This window comes from Myotis myotis, unplaced genomic scaffold, assembly GCF_014108235.1.
Source record: "Myotis myotis isolate mMyoMyo1 unplaced genomic scaffold, mMyoMyo1.p scaffold_m19_p_12, whole genome shotgun sequence".
Classification (NCBI taxonomy): Eukaryota; Metazoa; Chordata; class Mammalia; order Chiroptera; family Vespertilionidae; genus Myotis; species Myotis myotis.
Window position 1 is genome coordinate 17732105 of NW_023416316.1, and position 19510 is coordinate 17751614.

A 19510-nucleotide genomic window follows, 5' to 3' on the forward strand; every position below is an offset into this window, starting at 1 on the left:
TCCACAGTCCAGTCCAGGAGCCAATAGCCACAGAGGCTGTTCTAATTTAAGGTCATTTCAGTTAAATTTCAAATTCACTTCCTCCAGCCCTGTTTAAGACATTGCTGGCCCTGCTCACCCCTACGCATTGCACATCCATTCTTTCTGAAACACTTCCGCCAGACCTTGTAAGACGTGTCCTTCTTGGGCACTTTTTCATTTTGCAGCTAAATATTAAAAGTAGCGCCCTAGCTGGTTTGGCTTAGCTTAGTGGATAGAGTGTCAGCCTGTGAACTGAAGGGTTCTGGGTTCGATTCTGGTCAAGGGCACATGCCTTGGGTTGCGGGCTCGATCCCCAGTGGGGGGGGGGGGGGGGGGGCGTGCAGGAGGCAGCTAATCAATGATTCTCTCTCATCAGTGATGTTTCTAGCTCTTTCTCCCTCTCCCTTCCTCTCTGAAATCAATAAAAACACTTTAAAATTTAAAAAAGTTAGAAATAACAGTGATTCAAAGGCAGCTTTCCTTGTTGGGGCTTTGCCAGGGGCGCTGACAATAGATGTCTCACAGTCAAATAGCCTCTGCACTTATCAGTGGGATGAACAGTTGAAAAGCTGCAGCCCCTACCACCTCAGTTAGGTGGGGGACCCCTTCTGGCTGATGGGTCCCCAGAGGCAGCTGGCCTCCCTGGGCGTCTGGGGGTGGGGGCTGTCTGTTGCCCTCAACAAGAAGGGAAGGTTGAGCTGTACTTGGTGAAAAAAAACTGTGGTTATTTCAGTATTTGCAAAATGTTTAAGAGACGTTTGACATGTTTTATACAGCAGATCTGCGTTAAGAGGCGAAAAGGATTCTGTCAGAGAAATCAGATGAATACGACTCAGGCAGCGAGGAGGGCTCCTTTTAGAAAGCAGAATTAACGTAATGTTCTGCACCCATTCAAGCAAGAAGGAGAAAGAGAAAGGAAGAAAAAGAGCGGTTAGACTCTAGCTTAAAACCCAGTGGCGTAGCTCAGGGTCTCTGAACGCTCTCGGGCGGAAGAGTCACCGGGGGCGGGACCGTGCTCAGAGCAGCACAGCGAAGTTTGGGATCACAGATACCCATCCTTGGCAGTTTGCTTCGTGCCCAAGTGGGCTGGCTGTACGCGTTCCTCCCCAGGCTCCTGCCTTCCCTTCCTTGTTTCAGAGCAAAGGCCAAAATCTGCAGAGAAGGAAGTTTCCTTCGTGGCAGAAGAACCCAAACCAACCACCCCACCACCCAGAAAAACGGGAGGGGAGGTCCCCTAGAGGGAAAATGGCTTTGCCGCCGAGCAGACCCTGGAGGGAAGCAGGTTTGCGGGCAGATCCGGGGTGCGTGTGAAGAACGCCGCTGTCATTTTACCCGTGGTTTGGATCACCAGAGGAGACACTCCACAGAGGGCGGCGGGCTTTGCGTGGTCACCGGTGCCTTTGCGGTTCGCTCGTCTCTTTCTTCAGAGCTGCCTTGTTCCGTGGGACACAGGGCGGCTGCCACTTTTTATTTCAGAGCTTCTGTGCACACACCATGTGAATGCCCCAGGGCTGCTGCACTCAAGCATGGTGACGATGATACATGTTATATGTGCGTTGACCACTGTTAAATTTTTAAATTTGCCTTTATGACGGCAGGGAGGAAAAAAATTTCTTTAAACTATTTCTGTGCATTGGAAGGTACTTAGGAATCCCCCTCTCAGCCACATCGGCCATGGAGGAATCCCCCAGGCCCTGTCACCTGGTGACGGGGAGCCCTCCTGCAGGGTGGCAGCCTGTTCCGGGGTTGGGCAGCGCCTCCTCCTTGGCAGGGACCCAGCACGTCCACCGGTCCCTGCCTCGAGCTCCTGGGACACCACAAAGGGGGTCTGTTTCCAGTCCTACCTGACGGCCCACGCACTGTCCTTTAAATTAAACAACTCCAATCCCTCCGGCCACTCTCCACCCTTGGCACCCAGATTGGAACTTGGTGACAGGGTCTGGGCCCCGTCTAAGTGTCTCCCACAGAGACCGGCCAGCAGCAGGGTTTCCTTAGGAGTGTTGCACTCATTTTCCTTGCACTTGGCTGTCCCTCCCTGGGTTCATTGCCAAGATAAGCATGGCATGTTCAGAATGCCTCCATATCACAAGAGCCCAAGCTTAAGACACCGATCTTTCTGTTACTCAGCGGCCCTTATGTGAGGGTCCCTGAGAAACATTTCTCCAGGAATTTTATTCACAAGAAACGGAGCCTTCTGAGCGAGCTGCCGAGGCAGAGCCCGCATGCTAAGGAGATCCTTGTCGCATTCTCGGGAGCTCTGATCTTCCAGACGCTGAGAACTGCTGAACCCACCCACCCTCCGTTCACCTGAGCTTCCCGGTTTCCGAGAGAATTCCGTGCTCTTTTAGAGTAACGCCACGAGCCCCAGGAACCGCGTGAAGGCATCTTCTCCTTCATTCGCCCAGCGTCCTCACGGAGCGCGCTCTGCGTGCCTGGCCGAGCCTTACGTGCATCTGGACAGGAGTGGAAAGAGGTCTGGGCTCTCTCCCGACTGCAAGAAGCTCAGAGACTCAGAGAGAAACGTGACGGGAAGTGGCCCCGCTGTGTCCCACCTATCCTACCGCCATAGCGAGTTAGGGCTGCGGAACCCTCCGTGGGAGCACAGCTGCTCCCCCGCACAGGCTAGGGGCGGAGGTATTTGTCATTATCTCAGGTGTAGGAAAGAGGGGCGAGGGAAGCATCACGCAGGAGTCTCTTCTGCATGGGCAGTCCTGCCATTTCTACTCTAACATTGCTCTTCAGAGGAAAGAATGCTACCATGGCCTTTGTTTCTGAAGGCACATCCACAGTTCTGGAGCTGAGGGCGGCCGGCCTGCCTGCCTGCCTGTCTCCACCCCTTGATTCCCAGGGAGCTGGGGCTGGTCAGCCCCTCCCTGGCTACTCTGGATCCCAGATGGCAGTGGCAGTCCCCTTCCAGTCCCTCCTCCTCTGACAGGTGCCCCCTTCCTGCCTCAGGGACAAACCTCTTGCTTCTGCTCCCTCCTCCAGCCCTAGTCACCTGCCTGCTTCCTCCAGCCGCCCTCTCTTCTTACTTCCCTCATCCTACTCCTTCCCCTGGAGCCCTGGCTCCACCCACAGCTCCCTTCACCGCTCCCTCCTCACCCACTAGGCTCTCCGCTCGTTAGCACACACATCCTGCCCCCAGAAGAGAGGAAGCCAGCGTGGTTTGGCGTCTTCGCTCCTGGCATCCCCGTGCTGTGTCCAGCTGCCACGGTCTCATTGCTCCTTGTCATTTGATGTCCTCCTCACCATCTGTCTTTCCGTCCTCCATGCTGAGCAGAACGTCCCTGCAGCCTGCAGGGATCGTCTGTACACAGTTGATCAGCCAAAAGCTGCCGTCACATGTTTAATAAAAGTAACCTCTCTGACCCTACTTAGAAAGCAGGATGGGGCACATCCTGGCTTTAAATGTATTATTTTAAATGTATTGTATGAGTACTATGGGCCGTTTTATGCTGAAAGGAAAAGTACTTTAAAACCTTGGATGATGTAATCCACACGTTAAAAATTTTAGAAAAAGAGTGACTATAAAATACATTAGAATTTTACTGACTTTAGTCTGTTCTCTTCTGCTTTGTCACCTTGCTCACCTGTGTGTGTGTGTGTTTTTTTGTTTGTTTGTTTGTTTGTTTGCATGCCCTTCACCCTCTCCATCGCCGTCACCCTCCACAGTCTTCCACACGTGTGAAATGTGTGTGCTGCTTGCATCTTCTTCCTATTGGAAGTTCAGGACATAGGGTTTCCTAAACCTTGTCTGCCACTAGGGGGTGTTCTTGTACACATGCAAATATAGGCAAGTTACCCTACTTGTGGGAGAGATTTTGTTTTGTTTTTTGTAGCCTTAAGTAAATTCATTTTTAGTCTGAAAACTTACCACTTGTCTACAGCTTCAGTCCCCAAGGATCCTTCCTGAAATGCCTTCCCATCCATCATACCTTTCCCTCAACTTGAAAACCGTGAGGCCAAACTCTTCTCTTGCATGTAGCTATATTCCTACACTGGCCTGTAATTGAATTTTTATATTCCAATAAGTTGGAATTGTGACTCAATAAATTAAATAGGATACTGATTTTGTATTTAAAGTAAGGTAACTCAAACTTACTAGGAAACAGAGAAGCCCTAACTTAATGAAAAATTCACAGATAAGGGCTTGAAATAATGATTTAATAAGAGGCAGCAGCAACTGTCTTTTGTCTCTTTCACTGACTGTCTTCATCTACTCACCTCTCCCATCACTGAACCCTGTATGTAGAACAAGAGGAAAATCTTGTATTCTGTAGGCTTTTTAAGGCATCTTTTGCTAGGCCTGTGGCTCTGGAGGGAGGTCTAGTGTGGGTGTGTGTGACGCAGGAAGTTGAGTGTCCTAAACAGTGGCAGCTGAGATGGTACTCCCTGTACGCCCTTTGAGGTTAGAGGCTGTGTGGTGGTGGAGGGTTGGGTGGGAGGGAATGGTGTGGAGGGCGGCTTAGGAGCAGACTTGGCGTAGCCTGGAGAGGAAAGAGATGCTCAGCGACTCATGTCCATTAAGTGAGGGGAAAGCTGTGTCCTTGGTCAAACCACGCAGCGTCTCTGGACGATAGTTCCTTCATCTGTGAAGGGGAGTCGGACCCGATGAACATAGAGGACTGTTTAGTTCTAACTCTGTAGTTCTCCAAGAACTTCTGTGATGCTGGAAATGTTTTATAACTGCGCTTGTCCAGTATAGGAACCATTAGCCTCATGAGACTATTGACTTTTTTTCCCAATTTATTTTTTAATCCTCACCACAGGATATTTTTTCCATTGGTTTTTAGAGAGACAGGAAGGGAGGGAGAGGGAAGGAGAGAGAGAGACAGACAGACATCAATGTGAGAGAGATACATTGATGGGTTGCCTCCTGCACACGCCCCTACTAGGGCAGGGATTGTACCGCAACCCAGTTATGTGCCTTTGTCCAGGAATCGAACACAGGGTCTTTGGTGCGCAGGATCTAACCACTGCTCAACCACTGAACACACCAGCTAGGGCTATTGATCATTTTTTAAAAGCGCTGGTACAATTGAAGAAATTTCTAATCTCTATTTATTTAAATTTAAATAGCCATGTGTGACTGGTGGCTACCATATTGGCTCCATAGTCAGTCATGTTTGCTCTGATCAAATATGAATCCAATGATTAAGATGCAGAAAGACCCATGTTAGAGAAAAATAAAACATATACCGGTAATCTCAACATGGACAACTAATGGAGTCACAGGCAAATAACACAAACTAGGATTAACATAAATTGCCCTGAATATGCAGCATTAGTCCCATCCCCTCTGGGTAGCCGCGAGCTCTGAGAAGCAGAGCTGTCAGCAGGATTGAGACAGAAGGAAAAGGCTTTCGGAAGGATGGAGACATGCATCTGAGTAGCTGGTCCATTTCCCCGTCACCTTCTCGTGCAGCTGGGAAGGGAGCTGAGATCTGCCCTGCCCTTTTCCCCTCTTCCCCCCCAAACTACAGGTGGTGACATTTAGGCCAGATAGGGACCAGAGTGGCCCGTTGGACTCTGGAGGCACCAGAGCCTTGAGCTTGACCTCTGGAGCTCTCTAAGGTTGCAAGTGTTCGTGACAACTGTGGGATGTCAGGCCTCCATAGTCAGTCATGTTTGCTCTGATCAAATACGAATCCAATGATTAAAACATCTCCTTCCTTCCCCACGATGAAGGGGCATACCCGAGAGCAACCCAGCACAAAGCTGCCCGACCCGGAAGTCATCCAGTTCTGTGTCCCCGTCTTCAAACGCTCCAGGCTCCTGCTCCCCAGATGGCGTGGACCAGCAGTTCTTAGAGGACTTCCACAGGGTGAGCAAAGGGGGCTCCCCCGAGGACTCCAGCCAGTACTACTGCGACACGGTGAGTGAGCCCAGGCCCTGCGGTGCTCAGGGACCCGGGGGCCCGCCCAGGCTTCCTGGTGCAGAGGCACCCGCTGGAGAGGGAGGTAACCTCACTGACCACTTTCCAACGTGTTCCAGAATGACAATGGGGATGGCTACTTAATCTTGATCCGTATCACGCCCGACGAAGATGGAAAATTTGGATTCAATCTAAAGGTATGTCGTACGTGTTTGTAAGGATTGTATGCTCTGAAGCATAGTCTGTAGATGACTTTTTAATTCCCATTGGACTTCATTTCCATTGGAAACGGGCCGCATCCCTGAGGCTACATAAGGGCACTGGCTCCACCCTCAGCATTGGGAGTGTTTTTATGTGGCCATAGCAGCTGCCTCACGCCAGGTGCCTGTTCTGTGCTTGGTGTTTGCTCTGTACTTATTCATATCCCCTCACTGAGTTCTAATCAGTGCAGTTGGCATTTTAATCCCATTTTATAGATGCATACTAAGGCTCAGAGGGAGGACGGCCCACAGTTGGGAAGCAGATCTACCCCTTGAAGAGGGGTGATTAAGAGAGCCCCCCAGCATTCCTAAGCCAATAAGAGAACAATGTTCAAGTGCAGGGCCATTACCCTCCTTTGCCTGCCTCTAGGCAGGGTCTGCAAGCTGTGGCCTAGGGACCAAAACACCAGTTTTTGCAAATAAAGTTTTATTGGCACACAGCCACATGCATTCATTTACAGTTGGTGTAGGGCTCCTTGGGCCCTGCGGTGACAGGGTTGAGGTTTGACAACATAGCCTTCTGTCCCACAAAGCCTAACACGTGTACAGTACTCTCGGGTCCCCTGCAGAAAAAGTTAACCAGCCCCTGCTCTAGAGCTGAGTGAGGGCAGGCGGGTGGCCTTTCCTACACCTCAGGGGCCCTGCCCAGGACCTCACAGCCTGTGACCTTGTCTGTGGCTCCGTCTCCTCCACTGAAACCCCCTGTCCAGCAGCCCTTAGAGGCTGTGTTTTCGGAGTCCTTCTCCTGGAGCTATTTGCATGTTTTTAAAGGAGCTTGCTTCCTCCGAGAGCACCTGAAGTTCATGGGACGTGGGGGTGGCAGTGGCAGCTTCTGAGCCGTCCTCTGGTTAGTACCCAGCGGACTCAGGAACCTGTGATTCGGAAAGGGCTTGGTCCCCTGGATTAAGAGCAGGATCGCATGAGGTCAGACCCCTCCCCTGTGCCAGAGAGAGCTGCATGTCTTTGTTGCTGTGAATTACTCACACGCTGTTTTGGTTTTTATTTCACATATTTGCAGGGAGGGGTGGATCAAAAGATGCCTCTTGTGGTGTCGAGGATAAACCCAGAGTCGCCTGTAAGTAAACATGTTCTTCTTTGTTTTCCCCAAAATCTAACAGAATTCTGTTTCTGCAGCCAGCAGCAAAGAGTGTGTGTAGATTCATGCATATAAACCTGGGAGGAGCGGGGGCAGGAGAACAGAGTCCATGTTTCCAGAACCTTGCTGCTCAGGGTGGTCCCCACTGCTACAGCTCCAACTTCACCAACATCACCTGGGAGCTCGTGAGAAATACAGAATCTCAGGCCCGACCCCAGACCTCCCAAAGTAGGACAGAAAGAAACATCAATGATGAGAGAGAATCATTGATCAGCTGCCTCCTGCATGCTTCACAGTGGGGACCGACCCGGCATGGGCTCTGATCAGGAATTGAGCCATGACCTCCTACTTCAGAGGTCGATGCTCAATCACTGAGCCGCACCGGCCGGGTAGGATCTGCATTTATAACAAGCTCTCCAGGTGATTAGTGTGCACACTGAAATTGAGAAGTGCTGCTCAAGAGGGGAAACTGAGGCACAGTTTGCTGGTCTGCTTGCTCTGAGTGGGCACATGGGACCTGCCTTCCATCACCCTGCCCTCAGCCCTCGGTCTAAGCTTTCTCAGAAGATCATGTGCTCAGAGAGGAAGGTAGAGGGAGTGAGAGATAGAAACATCAATGATGAGAGAGAATCATTGGTAGGGAGCTCCTGCACACCCCACTGGGGATCGAGCCTGCAACCCGGGCATGTGCCCTGACTGACTGGGAATTGAACCATGACCTCAGGGTTCATAGGTGGATGCTCAACCACTGGGCAACACCGGCCAGGCCAGATCATGTGCTTTTGTAAAGCAGTGAGCACCAGAGTCCTTGCACCTCCCAGGAAGGCACCGGGATGGGGCTTTACTCTGAAGAGGCCTGTAAGCTGGCGACTTACTTTTTCTTACTGCTTGTGGCCCGTTTCAGGGACGAAGGCTTTTATTTTACCTTGGCCAGTGCCTCGCTTCTCTCCGTGATGGCCTCTGCCCTTGGTGTTACGCTCACATAGTCTCTCTCCATTGCAAGACGAGTAAAAGCTCACTTTGAGCTGACAAATCATTTTCAGACAGCCCATTTAGAAAACAGAAGGTCAGAAGCGTAATAGCCGTGACGCTACATTCATCAGGGAAGGTCGGCCGCCCTCGGGAAATGGCTCCGTGATTCTCTCAGCCTGATTCTGGGATGTTTCATAACTTGAATTCTGAGCAGCACGTTGCTGGATTTCCCCTGCCAGTTGCCATGTCATCATCGCATGGATGTAAAAATAATGACGCTAATCCTTGAGGGAGGGATGGAGAACTTGATCACAGTCTCAGGTGTCGGGGCCCCGGGCGGCGGCGTCCTTCCCTTGAGGACTGTGTGATGGTAACCGGAGAAACTCGCTTCCCCTCCACTCAGGCGGACACCTGCATTCCAAAGCTGAACGAAGGGGATCAAATCGTGTTAATCAACGGCCGGGACATCTCAGAGCACACCCACGACCAGGTGGTGATGTTCATCAAAGCCAGCCGGGAGTCCCACACGCGGGAGCTGGCCCTGGTCATCCGGAGGAAAGGTAACAGCCGCCTGCGGGGGAGCAGCCCGAGCCAGGCGGGGCCTGACCTGGCCCTTCCCTGGTTTTGAAAACGTTGAGCTTGTAGCCAACACAAATCAAGAACTTTCCTATAACAACCTGGATGTGTGATTTCTCACCTGAAAATTTTGAAGATCTAACCACAGATGCCTGGCCCCTCCGCCCAGTCCTCTGGAGATGGGCAGCGCCCACCGCCCCCTGTATGCAGGGCATGACCCCCAGCCCTCCCAGGCCCAATGGGCCCACGGCGCACACCTCTCTTAGCTGCCTGGCCCTGCAGGCATTTGCGTTCCAGCCCTTTCTGGAAGGATTGGGTTATATGTTATTCATGTGCATTTGGTTTTGCTGGAGAGGCAGGGGGCACAGGGCCAGGGCGCAGCCTCTGCGTGGTTCTCACTCCGCCTCCCACGGCTGAGGGGCCTTGAGCGAGTTTCTTGCCCTCACGTAAAATGAGGACAAGAAGAACCGCCCCTGCCTCGGGGTTCTCGTGAAGATTAAATGGTACTCGTACCTGAGAGCGCCGAGAATGCTGCCCGGTGCATGGTGGGCGTGGGCAGGATGGCTTCTGGGAACACCATCGCTGCCCTTGGTGTGGTTGCTGTAGAACAATAAGCCGGGTCCTTGACTGCTTCTGCTGGCTTTGAAACACTGAAGGACAATGCAGTGTGTGACTCAGAGCCCTAGCCCTACAGCGCTCATCTCTGTTCTGGTCTTACTGGGTGAATGTCACAGCTGCCTCTCCGCCCCCCACACCTCCCTGCACCCCGCCAGCCCCCCGCCCCCTCCCTCCCAGCCTCCAACCCCCAACACACATGTGCTTCTCTCTGTTCTCACTAAAACTTCCAGTCAGGAGCCATCCGGTGTTAGCTCTCCTCCCACCTCCCTGTGAGGCCTTAGCAGAGCCTCTGGATCAGTATCTACCCCCTCTTCCACCCCATCCTGTCCCACCAAATCCCAGTACCCTGCTCTGCGCACAGTAGGTGTTCAGTTGTGGTAGTAGCTGGTATTTGGGGAGCGCCAGAGAAGTGCCTTGCACTGTGCTAATGGCTTTAAATAATTATCCTCGTCAGTTCTCATAACATTCTTATAATGTTAGTATTATCTGCAAGTGAGGAAATGGGGAAACCAAGTCACAGAGAGGTGAAGTAAGTTGCCCTGCTGTGGTGTGGCTGGTAAGGCCGCAAGATGATAGGGCACCAAGGAGTCCAGCGATTGGGAGCAGGCCCTTGGCCACACCATGCGCCCGTGGGGTGCTGCCCTCATCAGCAGCCAGCGGGACAGCACTCTGGCCTGTATGAGGTGAGGAAAACAGATGTCAATAGACTATTAGAACCACAAGGGCAGTGCCACTGGTCTCCTACAACAGTAACGATAAGTTTAGTTTTTAAATAAAAACATAGGAGCTGATTCAAAGAAAAATAAGGAAAAAGCATAGGGAATAGCGGATATGACAGAAATCAAGAAAGCAATGGAAGAGCTGAGTTTCTCTGATCAGAGAAAAAAAATGTGGTCTTCGGGCTCAGAGATACGGACCAGATTCCTGTGCCTTGCCCTGACAACTTTGGACAACTTACTTGCCCTGAGAGTCAGTTTCCTCATCTGTGTAATGGGACTAGTGACTCATGTTCAGCATTGTGAGGATCCAGTCCAACCCTGTGGAGAAAGGTGCAAGTTGATACTCTCCTCGTCTTTCCTATTATCTTGAGGGCAGTAGGGAGCCAGTGAAGGCTTTTGAGTGAGGGAGTGGCCTCCCCTTCTGAGTAGAAAGAGAAAATTCCGAGATGATGCTAAAGTTTCCAATCTGGGAGACTGGAGAGGGAAGTAACGGTAGGTGGGAAGAGGCACGTGAGGCTGGAGAGGTACATGCAGGTGGGGCAGTCGGGGGCCCGCGGTTATTTTTATTCATATGGAGTCTGCCATGCAGGCGGATTTGACCTGACGAGGTAGGCATGAAGTGCAGGAGAGATGTTAGGACTTGAGATGTGTACCTGGGAGCCTCCCACCTAAAAATGGCCACCAGTTAGGTTGACTGAGTTGTGTGGGACGATGATGTCATGGACAGCATGCCGGACCTCACACCAGGGCCTGGGAAAGTGCCTGTTTTAAGGGAGCAAATGAAAAGGAACCGAGAAGGGGGTGAGGGGATGGGTACAAGAACCAGGTCAGAGAGAGCGAAGAGAGAAGATATGTTTTCTATAAAAGCATCCTTCCCCTTTCTTTTACCTTTGGCAACATCTAAACACCATCATAAACGAACCAGAATAGTATGTCGTTTTGTGTAATCAGCACGTATAATCATTCAACAAGAAGCAGTGTCTTTGGTGAGAATTGCTGTGCTCCTAATCATTTAATGAGATGTTTTAAACCATCTGCATCCAGGTGTCATAAGGGTGATTTGCGGGGAGGAAACGGATCCCCAGGGTGCACAGCCAGACGCACCCTCTCTTGTCCCCTACAGCTGTCCACTCCTTTGCGGATATCAAATCTGAAGATGAACTGAACCAGCTCTTCCCAGAGGCCATTTTCCCCGAGTGTCCGGAGGGTGCCGACACCTTGGAGGGATCCATGGAACAGCTAAAGAAGGGCCTCGAAAGTGGGACGGTGCTGATCCAGTTCGAGGTAGGAGAACCGAGGGCCCACCCACGACCTGGACCCCGGTGCCTTGGTGGGCTGCTCAGGTGCTGCCAAGTCAGCCGAGACCCTGGGGGCCCATGCTCATCGCCAAACACAAGAGGGACTCTGAGCACCGGGCAGTGGAGCGGGCCCAGAAAGCGGGGGATGGGGCCCATAGCCCATCACCGAACTCTGCCTCACCCTCTTATTCTAGTATGTTTGGTAGTCATGGAGAAACGCGTCAGAAATCGAGGAGGAGGGACTCTGAGCTATTTAGCTGCCAACACAAAGGCTCCAAACACTCAGGAGTAGAAGGTAGTGGAGAGGCGGTGTGGGTGGCGCCCAAAGCATGACGGAGGAGCCCGTCCCTGGCCCCGCCAGGCATCCTGTGGAGCAGTTAGTGTCATCCCATCGAGCACAGGGCCTTGCCTCCCCAAGTGCCCAGAACCATGTGAACATGAGTGGTAACCAAAGTCAGATGCCCCCATGCTTTGCCAGGAGGGACCGCTAATCACAGGTTGGAACTGTTGACAGAAAGCACACACAGACTTTACAAAGCAAAGTAGGACCAGAGAAGGCTCGGTTTCTAAGCCAGTTTTACTGATCTGCTTGCCAACAGAATGAAAACAGAATGTGTTTATCGTCCAAATGTTTCTCAAGGTAGAAGAAAGCAGAGTAGTTCATGCAATAAAAGATAACAAAGAGCATAAAGAAGCATTAAACAAGGCGATAAGAGAAAATCGATCATGATTAACGCCAACACACCCAGTTTGGATTCATAAATTAGGAAAGACAGTCTCGGGTTGAATTTGAAAGCAGAAATCAGCAATTCCTTGTTTGTTTGTATAAAAAGAGAGTCACAGAAGGAAAACTAGGCAGTTTGTCAAATGTATGTGACTGCACATTGATTCAGGAAAGCAGGAGTATGAATATGGAACAAAAAGGAACGCAAGGCATAGGGTCTCGAGTGAGAAGAGGTTTATGGTGCAAGGAATAGGATGTAAACAGAATACATCATTAGAGCAATGTGTGTTAAACAACAGTAGAAAGTAAAAACCCACAGGTGAAAGGTGAAGATAATTGACCTCCCCCCCAACCCCCCAAAAAAATCAATAGGGAATTTTAAACTTAATGGTCATGGCAGATAATATAGACAAAAAATAAGTTTGTATCTTACGGAAATGCGAACAGGATTAAAGGGTAGGAATAATGTAATTACGTGGGTAGAATTGGATAGACATAGACTGAATACAGAGAGAGAAAGTCTTCTTCCCACTGGCCTGCGGGAGGCTGTGTAGGCTTAGGATTTTAAAAGAAGAAAATGCAGAGGTTGTGTTTCCTGGCCTTGCATTGCAAAATAGTACATTCTAAACACTAAAACTGCATATTTTTAAACATTCTCCAAAAGCACTGAAAGAAGAACTTAAGAGCCAGAGACAGCGTGTATTCCTTTTATTCCTTTTTGGGTGTTGGAGGAGATGTGAAAGGCACTGTGCAGTCACTCATTCATTCAGGGGGTGTACATTAGGGGTTACCATGTTTCAAATACTGAATCAGGAGCACACGAAGGAGGGAGAAGGTGGGTTTCTGGCCCCAAGAAGTTTACAGCCTAATTTTGGTATATTTGCATGGATGTCTCATGAATCCCAGAAACAGCTAAAGACCAATATAGGGCAAGATGTCATTGCACAGAATGTGTGTTCTGTAGAAACAGGAGGCGAGAGGGTTTACCGGAGGTCCTCTGGAGTGAGATGTCGTATTAATAGAGGATGGATGGGATTGAGTGTGGAGGCGGGTAGAATATGCCAGGAAGGTCCCGAGCTAAACGCAGACTAAGCTCATAGGGTGTCAGGTAGCAAAGGGAAACAGGGATACCTGGGCGGAGAACTGCAGCAAGGAGTCCTTGGCGATGTCTCCAGGTGGTGGAGGTCCTTCAGCCCAGAGGGAACCGTTTGTCTTTTATCACACTGTCCACAGGGGGGCGCTGTGGGCTCTCAATGAGGAAGAAGGCCAAGCTTGGTCTTAACCTGTGCTCCCGAGGGAGAATCCACTCCCCTCAGGGGGCTCCGCCCTCATGTTTCATGTAGGGGAATCCCACGTAAGGTTTTTCTTGACCAGCATTCACTGAACATCATTAACAGTTTAAAAACGCTTTGGAGAGAAGTGCCCGCCCGTCCCCCGTGTTTTTGAGTAGTGTTTCTCAAAGGATGACATGCTGAGCATCTGTATGGATATTATCCAAGGAGTTTGTTACACTCAGCCCAGACACAGCTCCTGGGTCAGCCGTGCTGGGACGGGCCTAGGTGTTGATACTCTTAACCAGATCACCCGGAGGTTCTGATGTCCATGCGGATCCAGAGGATGATGGGGGAAAGGGGTGGGATAAAGATTGTACCAGGACCATTGCCTCACTGCTGCCCATCCCAAGTCTTGCCTTTAGAGTGTGTAGTTAGACTAGAGCATAAGAAATGGACAACATAGAAATTTTAGGTTTTAAGTTTTGGTTTCACATTTCCATTTCCTTCATTTAGTTTATGTATTTCCTAGAAATGAAGTAGGGAAACCCTCTTTTTAAATAACACTTGCGGAATTCCAGAATGCAAAACAGATAACAGCAGAGCAGCTCTGTGATGCAGCTGGTGGGGTACATGGAGCCCTGCCTCCGTCTCCCCACTTTGTCCCAAGGAACCCTAGACTGTGAAACATAATTTAATGACCACTGTTACAGATGGAGAAAAGAGATCCTGCACAGCTGCTAGAGAAGAATTCTAAAGGAAGCCAGATCAAACCAGAAACTAAGACAAAGGGAAACCTTTAATGAGCACTTACTATGTGCCAAGGGCATTATGTGCACCGTCACACAGAATTCTCATCTATACAATCCCCATTGTATAGATGAAGGATCAGAGTCTGGGGGAGGTTATCCCACAGCCGACTGGAACCCAGGCAGGCTAGTTCAAGAGCTTGCTCTCTTATCAACTATCTAATCTTTGTGAATAACAGAATGTATTTACATGTGAGAGTTATTATTAGATTAGTACAAATTAGAGCTAGAAAAGATCTGAGAAGCTATCTAGCCACATGGAGCCAAGCAGACTTTAAATCCTGGCTCTTCCTACCACTCACTTCCTACGTAACTTCGGCATGTCCCTTAATCTCTGTGGCCTCTGCTTCCCCAATTGGGTGTCTCATGGGTTAGTTGTAAGGGTCAGATGAGATAAATACTTAATGTGTTGTCTGGCACATGGTAAGAGTGCAATAAAGAGTAACAACTATCATTATTTATAAACTAGAGGCTGGGTGCATGAAATTCGTGCACTTGAGGGGTCCCTCAGCCTGGCCTGTGCCCTCTCACAGTCTGGGAGCCCTCGGGGGATGTCTCACTGATGGTTTAGGCCTGCTGTGGGGATCGGGCCTAAGCCATCAGTCGGACATCCTTAGCCCTGCGAAGGCAGGAGAGGCTCCTGCCACCGCTGCTACACTCGCCAGCTGTGAGCCCAGCTTCTGGCTGAGCGGAGCTCCCCCTGTGGGAGCTCACTGAGCAGCAGGGGGCAGCTCCTGCATTGAACGTCTGCTCCCTGGTGGTCAGTGCACATCATAGCAACCAGTTGTTCCGCAGTTCAGTCAATTTGCATATTATCCTTTTATTATATAGGGTAGAGGCTCCAAGAGTCTAAAGAACATGCCCGATGTTCACACAAAAAGTGTTCATGTCAACTTAGAGTTGGACCCCAGGGCTCTCTGACTCTGTAGTCCTGGCAGTTCTGGCTCTCCATACGCTCGTCCAGTGCTGTCAGCAGGTGGGTGATGTGGCCTACGGGGGCTGTGCCCTGGAGCAGGGCAGGAAGCTATGGCTGGTACCAAGCAGGTGCCCACCCCACCCACTCCACCACACAGAGGGCCTGCCTTGGGGTAGATGGGCCATGGCTGAATCCCTCCCATGGTGATGAGCTGGTTTCAGCACAGCTCCCTTTGAAGTATATCTCCATGAAGGGAATTTCCCTGTGCTTCCCGCGGCTTTCAATAAACAATTACAAATGTGTTCCAGAAAGCATTTGGTCCCAGCTGTAACAAAATCGAACTGAATAATTAGCCTTTCTATAGCACATTGGAATCTGCCAAAGGTGTTTTACATAGTTTGTCTCCATTGACTGTACAACAGTTCTGTGAAATAGATATGGCCAGAATGATTAGGGTCTCACCTTTATAGATGGAGAAAATGAGGCTCAGGGGCGAAAGGACTTGCCCAGTGTCACACTGAGAGAGATCTAGGGTTAGAATCTGTTAAAAGTCTAATCCGTTGTCAAAACTCACCATCGCCAGGTGAGACCCAGCCCTTCACCGAACTCCAACTTGAGCCCTCCCCTTGTAAATAATTCAAGGAATTCAGAAATAGCCACAGTAAAATTAATAGTCTCCTAACCCCCTTCCCCTTTAGCTTCTTTCTCTTTGTTATAATTTACAAATAATTTGGTGGGTATCCTTCCATATTTGTTCCAATGCTCATGCAAATATAATTTTTACACACATATGTACATAAGTACACACACACACACACACACACACACATACTATATGCTGCTATGGGGTCACTATTGTACATATTATTCTGTAACTTGCATTTTTCACTTAAAAATAGACAAATGGAGATCCTTCCAAATGTGTGCTTTTGGTCTAATTTTTTTTTTATTACTTGCATATAATTTTGTGGTATGACTGTACCATGCATTTCTATCAGCCCAGGGTGTGCACATGTAAAATATTTTTAAACACTGGTATAGTACTTTATTTTTTATTTTTAGTATTCTGTAATCTCAAAAGATTGTTATACTGCTGAGATACTTATATACTTACTATAATTAAAACCTTTTGCTAGATCTTTGCTTTTCTGCTAGACCATCTCGAGTTGATTACATTTACATTTTTGTTATTTGAAAAGAAATTCTTTTTACCTCCAGATTAGGTTTACTGATTATATTTGCTTAATTAGATTTCACTTCTGTGCAGTTTAGGGGAATCTGATTCAGATATTCTCTTTTCAGAATCAAACCAAAACCACCAATAAACCATGAATTTATTTCCAGAATGAGCTCAGAGAGTCCATTACAGTTTGCAGATACTTAAAAAGTTGTCCAATGGCTACTTGATTATTATGAACTAAAATTATAAAGGCGATCAGTAGCTGAGTGCGGGGAGAGATTGGAATTCTAAACATTTAGTAAATGTATAAGATAGGACACAATTGTCGTTATCCCAAACCTCTATGCTAATTCTCTCCTGGTGATTTCTGTACAACTTGTTTGTTTAATTAAAAAAAAAAAAAAAAAAAGCTGACAAGAGAAAAACCAACAAATAAAATTTGCAAAAACATAAGGGGCGAAATAACGTTCGGCCTCCCTATTGAAATTGCAGACACGTTCTAGCTGATAATATGAGCCACAATTTGTTGAACGAAGCATTCTTATGTACCCCTGAGGGCAGGCAGCATGGTTATATGTATCAAAGTCCTTCAAAATATGCTTTGAGGCAGTAATTCTGTCCCTGAAAATTTATAAGAGGAAAAAATTAAAAACAGCCTAGTTAAAAAGTAGAGTAAAAGTTGAAATAAATTATGAGAAACTATAGATTATTGAGACAGTAAAAATCATGTGTATAGAGAATACTTGGAATATTTAACAACACAGAAAACTAGACACTGTGTAATAAGTAGGGGGAAAAATGGCTTCAAAATTATGGTTGTATTCCAGGAAAGCTTCTTGTGAGATGTGAGATTCTCCGTGGCCAAATTAGCTTGAGAAATGCTTAGCTAATCATAATTAAATAAGCTTACGCACTACAGGGCTTGTCTTCTTGGAGTGTCATAGAACAGAAGATGGCTTGTAGTATTCCCCAAATTTGTTTGACCCTGGAACTTTTTCTAAGGGTGCCGATTTGCTTCTTTCAAAACATTCGGTCCCATAGAACACAGTATGGAGCATGATAGCATTCAGTCTCCGTTTTTTGTTTTACAAAACATATGTGTTATGTGTTTGCATATATGCTTATGTATATTTGTGTACACATGCACAGAAAAATCTAAACTGGAGAACATATATGAAAAGGGTTGTCTCAGGGTTGTCAAATTACTGGTAATTTTCTTTTTTATACAAGTCTGAATATCCCCAATTTCCTGCAAAAAAGAAGAAGAAAAAAAGATCCAACATTGAAAAATGTGTTTTTAAAATTCCCATAAAGTTAATAAAAACCACTGGTGAGTAATGTTTCACTTTCAGGTTCACAATGGGAGAAACAGTTGTGTAGAAAAGAAAGCTGAAGGGGGCAGGAGGAAACTTCTGGAAGGGAGGGACGTTCCATGGCCTTGATGATGACAGGTCACTCTTGCATACTTATCCCCACACTCACAGCGTTGTATAGAGTAAATATGGACCGCCTTTTACATGTCAACCAGACCTCAATAAAGTGGTTTCGAGGAAAAAAGAAAACGCAAGCACTGAAGTCAGATCGGAGTTCAGTGTGTGGTACATGATCTAAGCATTTAATCTCTGCCTCTTCCACTTGCAAACGAAGGATGCTATTAATACCTCTCACAGAGCTGTCGTCAAAATCACATCAGGTGCTGTGCAAAGGTGTCTGGTGGATGCTTGTAGATATGCAAAGACTGTTTCAATTGATATTTTTGCTGGTGATTACATGCACGGGAATACCTCTTCATATGAAGTTTACTATGTGTGGGAATAAATGTTTTGGTTTCCTTGAGGCGATAAATGTTTTTACTATGGAAATAGACTTGTGGAATGATGAATGAAATGTTCTTGTTTTTAAGCAAAACATACGGTTTACTCCACTGAATTGGAGGGAAGTGTTTTTAGACTAATGTAAATGATTTTCATTTCATTTTAAGTCGGAATCTTTTTCCTCTCAGAATTTATTTTCTCTACCTGCTTTTGGCATTTGTCAAATGATTGTCATAAAGGTTTTACTTGCTGTGATCATTATCTGTGACTCAGACAGAAATGACTTTTTCTGCCTCCCCTCTCCCCCCACCGCAAAGATCCTCGTTCATGATTTTTAAAAATTGAAGAATACTTCTTATGGGATCATAGAATTTCTTATTGGGAACGTTTTTCTTTTAAGATGTAACACAACCACTTTTAAGTGGTAAGATTTTGGCACCGTGAACGATAAACTTTCGATAAAGTATGTTTTCACACTCCTTTGATAGCTGTTTTTTTTTTACAATGGCTTTTTACTTCTCTGTTTGTTATATAGCAACTCTACAGAAAGAAACCTGGGTTGGCCATCACCTTTGCAAAGCTGCCTCAAAATTTGGACAAAAACCGATACAAAGACGTGTTGCCTTGTGAGTTTCTGGCATGAACGCCTCCTCCCCCCACACACTGAGATAATGTTTCCCTTCCTAAAACAGATTGTCTGGTATTCTGGACCGACTTTCAATGTGTGTGTAAACACCACCGTCTTTATTGCTGCCATCTCAGACTGGGAACAGTTGGGGAATAGTGCTTATGCTAATGCGGCGAGGGCTGCAGATGGGGCTGGGAACTGAACCCTTGTGTACTTGGTAAGATCAAAATAAGGCTGGGAATCATCGGTAAATGCCTTTTCTTCCCCCCACAGATGACACCACCCGGGTATTACTGCAGGGAAATGAAGATTATATTAACGCGAGTCACGTGAACGTAAGTTAGAAACCGGGTAATAAGAAAGAGCACATTAATCGCTGTAAGGAGCTCGATCATGGCTCCGGGCTGCTTTGCATTGGAGGAAGTGCTTTCCGGTTCACTTCCTGATTTCAGCACAACAGCCCGGAGGGAAGGCAGAATAGTCTCATTTTACAGAGGAGGAAACTAAGGTTCAGAGAGATTCGATAATTTGAAAGTCACAAGGCTAACAGAAGGCGAGACCAAAACTTAGATTCTGTGTCTCTGACTCCGGGGTCCACACGCCTTCTGTCCTCAGCTGCGGGGAGCGAGGTGTTTTGGGTTTGGGTTAGGGTTTGTTTTGTTGTGGGTTTTATTTTTATTTTTGCCAGTACTATGTTTGTAACTTTCTGTGTTTTCCCCATTATTACTGTATA

General features: G+C 47.9%; 1 protein-coding gene across 19 annotated transcripts in view; it reads left to right on the forward strand.

The window, feature by feature from the left end:
* The window catches only part of PTPN3 (protein tyrosine phosphatase non-receptor type 3), a 131260-nt gene that overhangs the window by 95806 nt on the left and 15944 nt on the right, over window positions 1-19510 (forward strand). For 18 of the 19 annotated variants that reach the window (XM_036330062.1, XM_036330060.1, XM_036330061.1 and 15 more), the window contains 7 exons: window positions 5710-5896; window positions 6016-6093; window positions 7175-7231; window positions 8628-8784; window positions 11261-11421; window positions 18685-18775; window positions 19051-19112. In XM_036330062.1, coding sequence (XP_036185955.1) covers window positions 5710-5896; window positions 6016-6093; window positions 7175-7231; window positions 8628-8784; window positions 11261-11421; window positions 18685-18775; window positions 19051-19112 — 793 coding nt within the window. The remainder of the gene's footprint in view (window positions 1-5709; window positions 5897-6015; window positions 6094-7174; window positions 7232-8627; window positions 8785-11260; window positions 11422-18684; window positions 18776-19050; window positions 19113-19510) is intronic. The other variant, XR_004971186.1, reaches the window with a different exon arrangement.